The sequence below is a fragment of the Dendropsophus ebraccatus genome, chromosome 8 (genome assembly GCF_027789765.1).
Source record: "Dendropsophus ebraccatus isolate aDenEbr1 chromosome 8, aDenEbr1.pat, whole genome shotgun sequence".
Classification (NCBI taxonomy): Eukaryota; Metazoa; Chordata; class Amphibia; order Anura; family Hylidae; genus Dendropsophus; species Dendropsophus ebraccatus.
In genome coordinates, this window is record NC_091461.1 from 22236486 (window position 1) to 22252883 (window position 16398).

The window sequence follows — 16398 nt, forward strand, 5'->3', positions numbered from 1 at the left end:
GAGACCCCATGGGTGTAGAGAAATTGCAATACAAATGCCTATACTGTTCGCCAAATAGCTTTCCCACTTATCGCTGGCTATCCTTAAAGGAGAAGTCCGGCGACAATTTTTATTAAAGTATTGTATTGGCCCCCAAAAGTTCCCCAAAATCACCAATATACACTTATTACGGGAAATGCTTATTAAGTGCTTTTTTTCCTGCACTTACTACTGCATCAAGGCTTCACTTCCTGGATAAAATGGTGATGTCACTTTCTGGATAACATAGTGATGTCACTTCCTGGATAACATGGTGATGTCACTTCCTGGATAATATGGTGATGTCACGACCCGACTCCCAGAGCTGTGCGGGCTGTGGCTGCTGGAGAGAATGATGGCAGGGGGACACTGAGGGACACAGGGCACTGGAGGGACACTGAGCATCCCCCTGCCATCATCCTCTCCAGCAGCCACAGCCCGCACAGCTCTGGGAGTCAGGTCTTGAAATCACCATGTTATCCAGGAAGTGACATCACCATGTTATCTAGAAGGTGACATCACCATGTTATCCAGGAAGTGACATCACCATGTTATCCAGGAAGTGAAGCCTTGATGCAGGAGTAAGTGCAGGGAAAAAAGCACTTTATGTGCTTTTCCCGTACTAAGTGTATATTGGTGATTTGTATAACTTTTGGGGGACAATACAGTACTTTAATAAAAATTTTCGCCGCACTTCTCCTAATATGGGCATTATCGTAGCCACATGGCTATAGTCATACCCATACACTCTCTTTCCCCTCAGGGTATATTAATCTACAGACTACTAACCAGTTGGATCTCGGCACATAGAATTAGTATCTCCACTTTTTCAAATCAATGGTCTACATCTTGACCTGATCCATAGAACGTTCGACAAACATAGTCGAACATAATGTACCATACACTCCAGCGCCTCTCACCTGAATTTCCCGACCCCCAAGGCTCTTAACAAAGCGATCCGTTCTCTGCTTCAGCTCGGCCATGATGGGATTTGACCGCACAATTTGATGAATGTAGTGTCCCTCCAGGAGCATCCTCTCCATCATGGTGAATCCATCTAGCAGCTGGTACAGCGGCAGAGCTATGTGGCTTCCAGAGAACTGTAAGGGCAATGATAGGGAATAGCAGTCAGGGTTGAAGGACAACTCTAGTGTGTTGTGTGGAGACAGCAGGAACCTTTACTGGAAAACATAGTCCTTCCGAGTACAAAAAGTTGGAAACCAGAAGCAAGCAGGTAAGGCAGTCATGCCTGGTGCATCAGCACAAATGTAGCAATACATAGCAGGGATTGACATGAATGGCAGTGCATGGAATACATAAGTGACTGGAGTCTAGAAGAGCAGTAGTTACTTTTACAAAGAGACAAATCAGATGTAGATTTACATTGGATACCTCCTATGCCAAGCACACGCCATCACCCAATACTCATCCCTCATCACCTTTGTCAAAAGAACCAGCGACATCCCCTGCCATAGAGGCAAGCAATACAGAGAATGAGGCATCATGGGGCAGTAACCCTCTCTCAGGTTGGCATCCAGAAACACCCGCCTCGTGTTGGTAGACTCTGGCAGCGGGCCCACCAGAGTCTTTAAGCTGTCCTCAGCAATCTAAAGGAGAGGAAAAATGGATGGTATTAGACCTAGAAGCTACAAGGCATAGACATAAGACCATGAAAATAATATAAGGAAAGTCTACCTGGATTTCAGTGTCCCCATAGCTAGACATTGATGAATCATCGTCCCTGCCGCTGCTACCACCTTTACAAATGGGATATTGAGGTTAGTATCACCAGCTTATAGTGAGTTATGTCATATAAGTGAGGCATGAGATGTGAGACTGAAGCCTATTTTGCATCTAAAATAATGCAACTTTGCTATAGATGTTAACTAAACATTTTCCTCAACTGCTAGGTATACTATGTGTCTCCATGGTAACAGACTGCAAATAAAACTGTGCGTAGTCGGATCCTGAAGTCACACTCTCTTTTATGTTACTATGAAGAAGCGGAAAGTAATATGTCATTCCTCTCTATTACAAAGTTGCTTTTTTTTTCTTTTTTACTTTACAGTTTTTAGGATGATAACAAAGGTTGCATGGTTGGACACAGCGTTTCAGGGAAGGTGTTTGCATTTCTAACTGTTATGATGAATGTGGGCTGTCATGTGGACATAGGGATGCCTTCTGTTTAAACACCTTTTCAAATAGGGAGAGGAAACAAAGGAGTAACATACAAAACACTGATCGGAGGAGGAGGGGAGGTGTATACGCTTATCCAGCAATTGAATGAGTAGAAGATTTCATACTGATCCACTATAGATTTATACCTTTTTATGCTGTATTTATGACACTCACCTAAGCTGCTAGTGCTGGGAGAGGGGTCAGGAGTGTAATATTCCTCTGAGGTTGCATTGTCCTCTGCGCCCTGATATAAGAATAATATAGTGTTACTGGCCAGGAAGCGAGTCCTGCCTAATGCTGGAATAATGCAGTAATGGTACAGATGCATTTATTGTCACAGTACATGGACCTCTTGTGATTATAACTAAGATAATAATAATAAATTAATAATAAAATAAGGTAATCGCTTTAGTACAACCACAGGAGAGCTTAAGGGTTGCACAAGTAATGCAAACACATGTTCCGTGCATGGTCTGTAAATAAGGATAATTTGCAATAAAACAACAGCCGTGATTACTACTGAACTTACGTAGTGCCGCAGTCTATGGAATCCCGGCCGGAGTGTATACACATAGGGGGAGATTTATCAAACTGGTGTAAAGTAGAACTGGCTCAGTTGCCCCTAGCAACCAATCAGATTCCAGCTTTCATTTTTCAAAAAATTTGTAAGGAATGAAAAGTGGAATCTGATTGGTTGCTAGGCGCAACTAAGACAATTCTACTTTACACCAGTTTGATAAATCTCCCCCATAGTATACACTCCAGCGGGGATTCCTAGCGGCGCCGCAAAAAAACTGACATTCACTGAATAGCGGCTGCAGAGAACCTGTCAGTTCACACAATAGAGTGTGCGGCTCCGGCCGCACGCTCCATTGTGTGCAAAGGCGAATTGCGGGCGTGCACGGATGCACCCGCATCCCAATTCATTAGGAGTGAAGATCATCCGGCTGGTACTGCAGTACTTGCCGGGATAATCTTCTCTGACACCGGCCGTTCTGTGACACGGCCAGATCACAGAACGGCTGGTGTCTTACAAAGTGGGAACATGGCCTTATGAATGATGATGCTGGGGACTCGTGTGAATGCCCTCTAAGATGCATCCACGCTACAGCCATTCACAATTGCTATGATAACCACAAAGAAAAACCACGAACAATCTGTACTATTTATACCATAATACTGACATACAACACAAAATAGCAGGATTTTCCTTATGAAGGTAACATGAAGCAGTTTTACCGGTACATTCTGCTCCTCTAGTATATTGACCCCTGGATACAGATCCTGGACTATGAGAATCAGGGAAAGAAGGTCTGCGGGTCTCAGGGAACTGGCGTTTCGACTGCATATAGAAAAAATAATTAACATATACTTGGCAACAAACTATAATAGCAGTGCATAAGACTTTTTTATTTTTATTAAAGTAAAAGTTCACACCTTGAGAAAAGTGCCAGAAGTTTGGTGTTGACCAGGATGAAGGCATGCAGGACTTCCTCGCCTCCTCGCTCATTGCTGCCATTGATGTACTGCACAATCTGCTTCTCCAGGAACTCAATACACTGCTCACAAAGCTTCGGGTGTATCAGACGCTCCACAGCCTGTCAGGTGGAAGAGAAAATAATGATGTGCAGATGTGGCAAAGTAAAGACGGTCATACACCTTCAATAAGAGAGAGACGAATAAGCACGCGGCCGTCAGTTACATCTCCTGCCGCCCCCTTCCCCATACATAGAAGTGTTTGGAACGGCCAAGTGATCCTGTGTTGTCTATGGGAGCGAGAGCGCTCTCACTGCGGCTTATTTCTTTCTGACCAAAAGGGGTCAGCCGCCAGTTTCTACCATGGCTGACCCCAATCTGCCGGTGGTTGATTACGGGAGCCCCATACACCATAGACTGACATGTTTGAATCCACCGTGAATGTATGATCAACTTAAATTGTATCAGTTGTCCGTGTTTTTGCCCTAATCCTTTTGGGGTCAAATCGTAAAACTCCTTTAAGAAATCTGCTCATGCACCCGGTCCCATAGGGGTAAATCCCATTGTTGCAAAAACACTGAACTGACATTGTAGCACCGGGTCTATGAGTTCTGACTAGTGACCAATGCAAAGGAAATGTGTTGTAGCTTTCCTCCAACAACAGCGCCACCCCTATCCATAGGTTGTTTCTGGTATTACAGCTAAGTCGTATTAGTTGTGTCAGCTGCGCAGCAATACCAGACCACCCCCATGTTTTTACAGAAAGCATCCATGTTTCTCTAACGCCTTTAGGTCTACATGTGTGTTTCTTATGAATTTCTTAGATACTGGAGAGTTCATTACACTTGCACATTAAACTTCTCCTTTAACTTTCATGTTATGTTGAGCGTTGATATTAGTTCATGCATATCTTGGTGTTTTCTGCTTATACTGTAAACGACAATAAACTTCTGTACTCAATCATAATGGGCGTCAGTGTTCTGTGTGACCAACTCTGCTCTATACTGTACGTGCTCCTCATGCATAAAAACTGTGCGAGCTGCTTAGGATGGGTTTACACTACGTTTTTTGTTTTTTTTTAAACGTATTGCATTGTGTGCACCCATTTTTCCATTGAATTCCATTATTAAAAAAAAAGAAAAAAAAACGGATCCGTTTTTTGTAATGGGCACAAAAGTGAGGTTGACTACGTTTTTGTGTACGGTAAAAAAAACTGATCCGTTTGGCCCGCTTTTTTTTTTTTTATAATGGAATTCAATGTAAAAATGGATCAAAACGGATGCACACACACGTATGTTTTTCCATCCGTTTTTTGCAAAAAAACGGATTGCAAAAACGTAGTGTGAACCCAGCCAATACAGCCAAAATCCATCTACAACGAGGCAGTCAACCTACAGCAACCATCTAATGGGAGTGTGTTGTAGTCAGAAGCTCCTGTTGTGTTCATCTCTATTTAGGAGATCTGAACTACAACTCCAGTATGCTCAAATCCAATCGTTCAGCATTTGATTATTGGTAGCTGGCGTTTGATGCAGGCCTAGAGAGTCTAGGAAAACATGGATATGGCCTATCGCCTATGGCCGCATCCATGTTTTCCAGGTAGCCCTGGTGCTGCTTCTTCTCCAGCTACCGATAATAAAATCGTGAACAATTGGAGTCGAGCATACTGGAGTTGTGCTTATCTGTATTCCTGAGGGCCCTATTCCACCGGACGATTATCGTTCGCATAATCGTTAACGATTAACGATCTCAAACGACCGCTATTGCGAAAGACCTGAAAACGTTCACTCATTTCCATGGAACGATAATCGTTACTTATGATCGTATTTGCGATAATTTTTCTTTACTATTTCTTCGCTATTGCGTTCGTATCTACTGCGAACGACCCAACGAAGCCTTATTTAATGCGAACGATTTACGAATGTTTTGCGAACGAGCAACAATAAAAATAGGTCCAGGTCTTATAAAGCGATCAACGATTTCTCGTTCGGTCGTTAGTCGTTAACTGCATTTCAGCCGAACGATTATCGTTTAGATTCGAACGATTTAACGATAATCTGAACAATAATCGTCCGGTGGAATAGGGCCCTAACACTTTCCAGAACATTCACCTCTACAGCAAAGCTTTGGTCTTCCTTCTGCAGGCGGCTGTATGTGAGGAGCAGGCTCTGGAACGTCTTCCACACAAGGTTCCTCTGATCTGAATCTGGCGGTCGGAGTCTGCAGGAGGGAAACACATACACATCAGGCTATTGTATATCCTTCCACATTAGATTATTGTCAGCCAAATCTCCTATACATCTAAGGTGTCAAGGGACCTCCCTAAAAAAAGACGTCAGGGAGGAGACAGATCAGATGGTTGGATTTCAGCATGTCCGATCCTCTTGCTCTCAAGGAAGGAAATTCTCCACCATTGGTGTCAGGCAGCAGCTTTTGCCATGTCATAAGTTTTTATCAGACCCTGACAGATTTAAAAAAAAAAAACTTTCGACATGTCAAAAGTTTTAAAGTGACAGTGACACTTTAAAGCAGTGTTTCCCAACCTGTATCTCTCCAGCCATATTAAAACTACAAATCCCATCATGCCCTAACAATTGACAATCGGAAGAGCCATAAAAAGCAATAAAGTGAATGATGCGGAGCTGCACTACCAAACAAAACCTGAGGACTGGTGTTTTGGAAGAACGTGACTGTGTTTTTTATAACTCTGCACAATCCCTCTATTAAAGGGGTTATAATGCAATTTTTTTCTCTTTCAAATCAACTGGTTTCAGAAAGTTATATAGATTTGTAATTTACTTCTATTTAACAAAAATAGTCTACTTATACTTTTCAGCTGCTGTGTGTCCTGCAGGAAATGTTGTTGTCTTTCCAGTGTGACACTGTGCTCTCTGCTGCCACCTCTGTCCATGTCAGGAACTCTCCAGAGCAGCAACAAAAGCCCATAGAAAACCTCTCCTGCTCTGGACAGTTCCTGACATGGACAGAGGTGGCAGCAGAGAGCACTGTGTCAGACTGGAAAGAATACACCACTTCCTGTAGGACATACAGCAGCTGATAAGTAAGGGAAGACTTATGATTTTTAAATTGAAGTAAATTACAAATTCATATAACTTTCTGAAACTAGTTGATGTGAAAGAAAAAGATTTTCGCTGGAGTACCCCTTTAACTTGCACCTATAAGGCCATGGTTAGAATAGATTTTCCGCCTCTGAATGGAAAATTTTTTTCCCTACCGACAGCAAGCACAGAACTTGCTAACAACATAGAATCGATTCACAACATAAATATCAGAACGTGAGTTACATAAAACCAGAGGAAATTTATGGACTTTTTATGCAAAAAAAAAAAAATAATAATAATAATAGAGAGTCGAAAAGATGTGTTGATACATGTATGTACCAAATGTATTAATGAGATTATGCTTTATAATACATATAGTGCATATTGCTCCAGCGCACTCTCACTTAAGACTGGTATTGGATGCTGATATATATTCCCCATTGTTTGTACTAATATATATATATATATATATATATATATATATATATATATATATATATACTGAAAATATAGTAATTTTTACAAATAACAACTTACCAGAAAAACTTTATTATTAGGTAAAGCAAGAAAGGAAACAAAAGATGAGAGGAAGTTAGAAGGTAAAATTGACAAAATAAAGCCTGCCATAGACAATAGAGCAATCTGCTAATTGTCCATGTATTGCAAAGCACTTGGTCCCCACCAGTCCTGAGTATGGGGGTATCCACTGCCTGTAACATGGGTGGGGGCCTCCCCAGCACAGTCACTTTATATTCAAGGAGGTTTTCTGTTGTATGTCTACAGCTCCTATGTAGATCTATGTATCTCCATGGTAACAGACTACAAATAAACCCTATGCAGTCTGATTCTGCAGTCCTATGTTACTTTTTGCCCCTATCCCATCTTCTTGCAAACCTACAGATAAAAGCAAAGAGGGCAGGTGGAAGAAGTTTTCTAGGACATTGATGGTCTATCTTTAGGAGACACCACTCATATCCAATTGTTGAGGGTCTAAGGGGACTATTACACGGAACGATAATCAGCCGATAATCGGGCCGATTATCGCTCCGTGAATAAATACAACGATCAGCTGATGACAACAATCATCTGCTGATCGTTGATATAGGTTTGAACCCATAATTGTCGGGCACCGACCGCGCATCGCTACGTGTAATAGCTGTGCGCGGCCGGCAACTGACGATTTACATTACCTATCCAGGCTGCAGGGCTCCTCTTACGGTCTTCTCCCCGGGTCCTGCACGCTCCAGCTTCAGAGGGACAGGCTGACACAGGCCGCTCTGAAGCCGGAGCGCCCGGGACCTGGGGAGAAGAAGACCGCAAGAGGAGCCCTGCAGCCTGGACAGGTAATGTATAAAGTAAAAGCAAAGGCTGCAAGGACAACAGTAACAATGTCCTTGCAGCCCTTGTTAAACGATAATCGGCCGTGTAATAGGCCCAGTAAACAGTTAACAGTTCTTATCGGGCCTTCATCGGCCCGTGTAATACTACCCTAAACCATGTGACCTCTACTGTTCAACAGAACAAAGCACCAATTGCAGCTGTCACTGTAGTGACACCCATACGCATGTGGTGGTGTCCGGTACTGCAGCTCATTTTATTCTGCTGATTGAGGTGGGATTTAATGGTCATCACCCACCAAGCAAGGATTAGCCATAAATGCAAATCCTGGGAAACCCATTAAAAAGATTTTTTATTTTATCTCATAGGAAAATGCCAATAGTGTTTGGATATCATGTAGGAAGGAAATACAATTTACAGACATACTCTCTTTTGATTAGTTGACCATCCAAAGTGACCAGACCAAAGTGAACCTCGGTGAGTCTCTTCAAGACGTAAATCTTTCTTCTCAAGTCATCCTCATTTTCTGCTCCATCCCCATTGACAGCAATGAAGAGACATTCTCCAAACTGCACAGATAATATACAAATGTTGGATTAGAGGACAGCAAAACCAGCAAGAACTATTACAGAAAAGTCACCTATAGCAAACAATCTCATTCCTGCTTTGGATGCTATGACACTCACAGATCTTTTCTGCAAAATGATTCAGAAATCTCCTCCTGAATAACATGGAGAATAAGTAGTCCCCTCCATTATGTGCATGAGTCCAGTAGTCCTGGATATTCATGAGAAGCAGAAAACTCCGCCCACCAGCTGCTGATTGGCAGTTATCTATCCATGATGTGTATAGGCAGTTAACTGTCAATCAGCATCTGAAAGGCAGGGGAAGGGGTGTGGCAAGAATCCTATTCTCCTGCATATTAGGAGAACGGCTAAACAGAATAATGGAAGTAATACACCAATCTGCTCATCATTTACATTTATGCTACCCTCATTTAAGGCAGCATAAACCTAGTGACACATTTTCAGTAACTATACAGATCAACATGGCAGCAGACAAACAGAAGAGCCTTACCATGTGCAGCACACACAGGTGGCCATTCTCAGCAGTAAAACACGTGTACGTGTCACCGATCTTCTCCAGCAGCGTCACACAAGAGATGATCAGAGGGGCAAAAAGGGTATTTATGCTGTCACCAAAGCTAGAAGACTGTACAAGAACAATACAGAGCAGGTTATTTTAAATATTATGACATGTATAAAGAGTACAGAATACGATACATATGAAGAACAGTTAGAGTCTATATCACTATGTTATGTTGATGTGCAGGCTGCTGTATTCTGAAGTGCAGCAAATTCTATACAGACCACAGCTCGTCCAAGATTATACAATTTACCACAATTTACCACACTCTGGGGATATGTGAATATCAAAAGTGACATGTAACCGGATCCATAACATAGATGTAAGATGGGATAAGCAAAAGTGGAATAAGCATAAAGATACAGTTCGGATACCGAGCAGAGTTTGAGTACCAAGCGTTTGTTCCGGGTAAATTTTTCCTTCAAATAGTTTGAACTTGGAATTGTTGGAACACCAAGGTACCACTGTGTGTATATATTAGAATAGAGTCCTGTTACCTTCAGCAGCTCATCACATCCTTATATATAATAACCTGCAGACCTCTAACAACACATACTATACTGTATATATAAGTATAGCATCCTCTTAACCCAAAAAAAAGTTGCAATTGAAGACAGCGTCCTAAAGTATCAAAAAATATTATCCTTTATTTAAAATCCTCTTAACTGTATACTGTACTGTATATATAATAGTATACCATCCTCTTAGCTGCAGCAGCTCATTGCATACTATAATTATATATATATATATATATATATATATATATATATATATATATATATATATATATATATTACATACCTCACAAGTGTCCCTCTTTTGGAGGGACAGTCCCTAATTTGACCCACGTCCCTCTGTCCCTCTTTGCCCCTTACATGTCCCTCTTTTTGATTGTCTTGTTTCTTACTGTATAATAGACCCAAACCTGCATATTATTCTATCATGTGCTGCAAGTTAGATCCTAAAAATTGTTATATTTAAGAAGAATTATGTGACATTATGGCCCCTGTCACACATCATAATATCACACACGCAGTTCATACGGCCTAATATACACATCTGTAGCTGTTAAAAATTCGTTTTGGGGCCATGATACATTCCGCAAATAATGATTAAGCCTTTGTGCGTCCGTGTCACCTATGTGACAGGGGGGTCCCTACAAATGCGGACAGTTAGGGTCCTATTCCACGGGCCGATGGGGGCCCTATTAATAATGTAAATGAGCGCCGATCTGCTAGATCGGCGCTCGTTTACTGGGCCTGTTCCATGGCCCGATAATCATTTAGTGAGGCCTCGTTACCAATGTCCTTGCAGCCCTTGTTTAAACACTATACTTTACCTAACCATGCTGAGCTGACCGCCAGACTGCGGCGGTCCTGGCCAGTGATTGGCTGAGTGGTCTGTCAGCTAAGACAGGCCGCACCAAAGCTGCTGCTGCGCGCGGGACCAGGAGGAAGAAGGAGCGCAGGAGAAGCCCTGCAACATGGTTAGGTAAAGTATGCTGTTTGTGGAATCGTCGGTCGCCCGCCGCGCACCGCTATTCCACGTAGCGATGCACGGTGGGTGCCCAATGATTTTAGGTTTGCACCTAAATAAACGATCAGCCGATGACACGATCGGCCGATTATCGCTCCGTGGAATAGGCCTCTTACTGAAACACATCTGTAATCCTGTCCGCAGGTCCGCAAATACAGGCAGGGTTACTATGTGTAACTAAGGATGCATCAATCTTCAGCAGATCCTGTATGTGTGATTGCATCAATCTGCAGCAGATCCTGTATGTGTGATTGCATCAATCTGCAGCAGATCCTATATGTGTGATTGCATCAATCTGCAGCAGATCCTATATGTGTGATTGCATCAATCTGCAGCAGATCCTGTATGTGTGATTGCATCAATCTGCAGCAGATCCTGTATGTGTGATTGCATTCATCTGCAGCAGGTCCTGTATGTGTGATCGCATTCATCTGCAGCAGGTCCTGTATGTGTGATTGCATCAATCTGCAGCAGATCCTGTATGTGTGATTGCATCAATCTGCAGCAGATCCTGTATGTGTGATTGCATTCATCTGCAGCAGGTCCTGTATGTGTGATTGCATCAATCTGCAGCAGATCTATATATTAGTATCTCATCCTCTTACCTGCAGAATCTCATCACATACTGAGTACTTTTTCTGTAGATTCTTCTCAAACTCTTCATCAGCCCAGCAGAACAAGACCTCAGCTCCCTCTGAGACGATCAGTATACACTTCATCTGCCAAGGAGGAATACAGTCAGACTTTAAAGGGGTAGTGCGGCGGTAAAAAATTATTCACAGAATAACACACATTACAAAGTTATACAACTTTGTAATGTATGTTATGTCTGTGAATGGCCCCCTTCCCCGTGTCCCACCACCCCCGCCCGTGTACCCGGAAGTGTAGTGCATTAAACATACCTGATCAGTGCCGACACGCGTCCGCCATCTTGAGCCAAACGTCATCTTCGGCCAATGCGGTGCCAAACTGTGCTCGGCCAATCGCGGCTCAGCGCTGAGCCGCGATTGGCCGAGCACAGTTATGCTCAGCCGATGCTCAGTTATGCTCAGCTGATGACGCGGCCGGCACTCGGGAAGATCGCAGGTGTTTGGGCCGTCCGGCCGAAGATGACGTTTGGCACAAGATGGCGGACGGGTGCGACACGGATCAGGTAATGTATAATGCACTACACTTCCGGGTACACGGGTGGGGGTGGTGGGACACGGGGAAGGGGGCCATTCACAGACATAACATACATTACAAAGTTGTATAACTTTGTAATGTGTGTTATTCTGTGAATAATTTTTTACCGCCGCACTACCCCTTTAAGGGTTTGTCCTGGTGTTTAAAAACATGGCTGCTTTCTTACAAAACAGTGCCACCCCCGTCCTCAGGTTGCGTTTGGTATTACAACTCCGCTTCATTAGAACTGTGCTGCAATACCACACACAAACTGGGGACAAGAGTGTTGCAGTTTATGGAAAAACTTACTGTAATATCCTGCTGTCCCTCTAGGTCTTCAGTGATGGATCCGATGCCTCCGCTCCTCAGTCACCGACCGTCCTCTTCATTCCTCATTACCTTCTTCTTTGCCTGGTACAGACCAAAAAAATAGGATAAAGTGCTGGACAGGAATCCTGTAGACTCTCATAATCTAATAGCGTCACAAGATAAAACATATCCCGCACGTTATTAACGCTAACTGCAATCACAATGCAACAATGCATGAATGCATCCTAGTAAATGCAAAAATATATATTACCCCCAGCTTCACCGCTGCAGAATATTCCAGCTGATCATCCAGTGCACTGCAGGTTCTCACCAGGACAGAACCTCACCTCCATGTAGACAGCTGAGGCTGGGACACTTCCTGCTCTGAGGCATGTGAATGCAGCTCATGTGATCAGCACAGACAGGGGGAGGGGAGGCGGCAGGAGGAAGCTGAGCAACCACATGCTGCATCATCACAGTGTTTGCTGCTATCGGGTATATGATACATAGAGGATAACGCCCCCTACTGTATATTATAAGAATATTATAGGGTACAGGGTGTGATCATGTAGGATGCAGACTACAGATACAGGTCAATGCAGCAGATTATGTAGAATTAATAGTAGAAGGTGCATTTTACTTATAATATACAAATCAGCTGCTGGAAGCTTTGTGTCCATCATTGATTGATATAATGGTCAGTAGTGGATTATAATAGGGGCGTTTCGGGCGGCAGCCTGGGGCCCTGAGCTCATGGGGGGCCCATGACCACACAAAAAGACTTATACTTTCAGTGGTGTACTGTCTCCTGGCTACACTTCCGCCATGATTTGCAAAAAAATCAGTTTTTTAATGGCAATTTTGCACAAATCAGGACATCATAACATTATCTGTCCTGTACTATGAACGCCAGGCTAGTGCTGCCATAGTTACAGTGGGGTGGGGGGCCCAGGCTTAGTGAACAGCCCGAGGCCTATGGTAAAGTTAATCCGCCCCTGATAATGGTGCGTTTACACAGACAGATTTAGCTGACAGATTATTGAAGCCAAAGCCAGGAATGGATTTGAAAAGAGGAGAAATCTTAGTCTTTCCTTTATGACCTGTCCTCTGTTTATAGTCTGTTCTTGGCTTTGGCTTCAGAAAATCAGAAAAATCTGTCTGTATAAACGCACCTAAAACACCTACTTCTAATAAGGTCAACAGTAGCTGAGATGTGTATTATGAGGTTATGCAGCAGATGAGGTGTATTATGATGTTCTGCAGCAGCTGAGGTGTGTATTATGATGTTCTGCAGCAGCTGAGGTGTATTATGATGTTCTGCAGCAGCTGAGGTGTGTATTATGATGTTCTGCAGCAGATGAGGTGTATTATGATGTTCTGCAGCAGCTGAGGTGTGTATTATGATGTTCTGCAGCAGCTGAGGTGTGTATTATGATGTTCTGCAGCAGCTGAGGTGTGTATTATGATGTTCTGCAGCAGCTGAGGTGTGTATTATGATGTTCCACAGCAGCTGAGGTGTGTATTTTGAGGTTCTGCAGCAGCTGAGGTGTAGTGTGATGTTCTGCAGCAGCTGAGGGTGGGTTCACACTACGGAAACTGGGAAGCTTCAGGACTGCACAATAATTACGTCTTATGTAAGTAACTTTTATAGATGTAAGGGTGGGTTCAGACTACGGAATTCTCGTGAATAAACTCAGCGGAAATCCGCAGTATGTCCGCGCGCACGGCCGCTCGCCTTTCCGCCGGCTCCATAGACACCATTCTGACGTGTCACTTCTGTCGGCAGATAGCGGAATACGCCGGCCCATAGAATGGTGTCTATGGAGCCGGCGGTAAGGCGCGCGGCCGTGCACGCAGACAGCCGACAGAATTCCGCTGAGTTTATCCACGAGAATTCCGTAGTCTGAACCCACCCTTACATCTATAAAAGTTACTTACATAAGACGTAATTATTGTGCAGTCCTGAAACTTCCCAGTTTTGAGGGGGATTTATCAAGGTTGACATATCGGTATACCAGTCCTAACTATAGTGCCAGCACTCTCACCCATTCCATGGGAAAATTTGGCATGGGGGAGGCCGCTCCATGCTATACCCTCTGTTTCCTTGTACTGAATAGTAACATTATAGAGCCAAAAAAATCTGTATGGACCTCAGGTAGATCTCAATAGATCAGTAGTGTATAGACCATATTGTCCAGTAGATGGCGCCAAAAGACAATAAGTATAGCCATGGAGTGTATGTATTTCTTCTTGTGGCTCATACAGTATAAGGCTGGGTTCACACTACGTATATTTCAGTCAGTATATTTCAGTCAGAATTGCAACCAAAACCAGGAGTGGATTAAAAACACAGAAAGGATCTGTTCACACAATGTTGAAATTGAGTGGATGGCCGCCATTTAATGGCAAATATTTGCTGTTATTTTAAAACAACGGCTGTTATATTGTAATAATGGCCGTTATTTACTGTTATATGGCGGCCATCCACTCAATTTCACCATTGTGTGAACAGATCCTTTCTGTGTTTTCAATCCACTCCTGGTTTTGGTTGCAATATGAGGACCACAATACTGACTGAAATATATGTAGTGTGAACCCAGCCTAATAGTAGCTTATGCATATTGTACCTCCCAACTTTTTTGACGGCCAAAGGGGGCCACTCTAGGAAAATTTTACAGATAATTCTATACTTTTTATTTCAAAGATGCAATCACACATTCAGGATCTGCTGCAGATTGATGCATTTAGTTACATTGATATCTGCAGCAGATCCTGTATGTGTGATGCATCCTTAGGTCCCAGTCACACATCAGTAAGGGCCCTTTTACACAGAAAGATTATCTGACAGATTATCTGCCAAAGATTTGAAGCCAAAGCCAGGACTGGATTTGAAAAGAGGAGAAATCTCAGGCTTTCATGTATGCCCTGATCTCTGTTTATAGTCTGTTCCTGGTTTTGGCTTCAAATCTTTGTCAGATAATCTGTCAGATAATCTTTCTGTGTAAAAAGGCCCTAACCTTGCCTGTAATTGCGGACAGGATTATGAATGTGTGTCAGTAACTATCCCAGGGACCCCTGTCAAGTAGGGACACGGACGCACAATGGCTTAATTGTTTTTTGTGGCACGGATCATGTAAAACAGATCAGTAACACCTACGGATGTGTGTATGGGGGCCATATGATCTGCATGTGTGAAAGGGGCCATAATGTCACATGATTCATCACAATAAAACAATTGTTAGGATCCAATCTGCACCACATAATGTAATAGAGTGAAAGTTTGGGTCTTTTATACAGTAAGAAACCAGACACTTTCTAGTGCAACATTGAACGTTTATTAATGCAAATCTAATTTCTAGGTCAGAAAGAGGGACATGTAAGAAGGACAGAGGGACGTGGGTCAAAAATAGGGACTGTTCCTCCAAAAGAGGGACACTTGAGAGGTATGGCTTATGCAGTACATTGCTTTTCTCCCAGACCCCCACCTGGTGTTACATTATTTATGCAACTCCTAATAATGCCAGGTGTACCAACGCAAATGGCGTAAAACATCCTGTGTCCTGATCACCTCCAGCAGGAGTAAGCAGACTTGGTGATGGGGCCTGTATCTATCAGACATTTGTATATGCCATAAATGTCCATATAGAAATACCCGTATAATCAGGGTATTCCGGATTACTGCAGTAAATTCGATTTATTAACATAAGACATGAGTAAAGTTGGATGTTTTACAGGCAGCCTTAAAGGGAACCAATGAGAACAACTGTGCTGATATGGCTCCCAGCGACAGAGTATAAATATACTTTGCAACCTCGTGGTGCATACCAGCCGCGGCTGCAGCAGTAGCTTTACAAAGGTGAAAAAGATGTTTTTTTCCCACCATGTGAGGGTGGGAAAGGGGCGGCAACTAGTCATCTGGGCGGTGAGCCACCCATGACTGGTCATGGCTCTCTGCCTGTCACCGCGCAGTGCAGAGATGATTGACAGACAGAGAGGCCATTAAAGCCCCTATTCCACGGGCCGACTGACAGGAGGAAACAAGCGCTATTAGCGTCATCGCGCGCAGCCCACCAGAGAGGAGCTGACAGGCACAGCACTCTCCTGTGTCTAGAGGCCGCTGGACACAGGAAAGCGCTGTGCACGCGGAGATGTCAGGGCCTGATGCGGCTCG

The 16398-nt window shown here is 43.3% G+C and overlaps 1 protein-coding gene across 1 annotated transcript in view; it reads right to left on the reverse strand.

Moving 5' to 3' along the window:
• HPS1 (HPS1 biogenesis of lysosomal organelles complex 3 subunit 1) overlaps window positions 1–12606 on the reverse strand; it is a 35731-nt gene extending 23125 nt beyond the window's left edge. The window contains exons 1-12 of the mRNA XM_069978926.1: window positions 12499–12606; window positions 12228–12329; window positions 11360–11473; window positions 9150–9284; window positions 8499–8641; window positions 5784–5892; window positions 3634–3794; window positions 3436–3538; window positions 2371–2440; window positions 1714–1775; window positions 1458–1625; window positions 939–1118 (exon numbers count right to left, since the gene is read on the reverse strand). Coding sequence (XP_069835027.1) covers window positions 939–1118; window positions 1458–1625; window positions 1714–1775; window positions 2371–2440; window positions 3436–3538; window positions 3634–3794; window positions 5784–5892; window positions 8499–8641; window positions 9150–9284; window positions 11360–11473 — 1245 coding nt within the window. The 5' untranslated portion in view covers window positions 12228–12329; window positions 12499–12606. The remainder of the gene's footprint in view (window positions 1–938; window positions 1119–1457; window positions 1626–1713; window positions 1776–2370; window positions 2441–3435; window positions 3539–3633; window positions 3795–5783; window positions 5893–8498; window positions 8642–9149; window positions 9285–11359; window positions 11474–12227; window positions 12330–12498) is intronic.
• Window positions 12607–16398: the final 3792 nt, after the last annotated feature.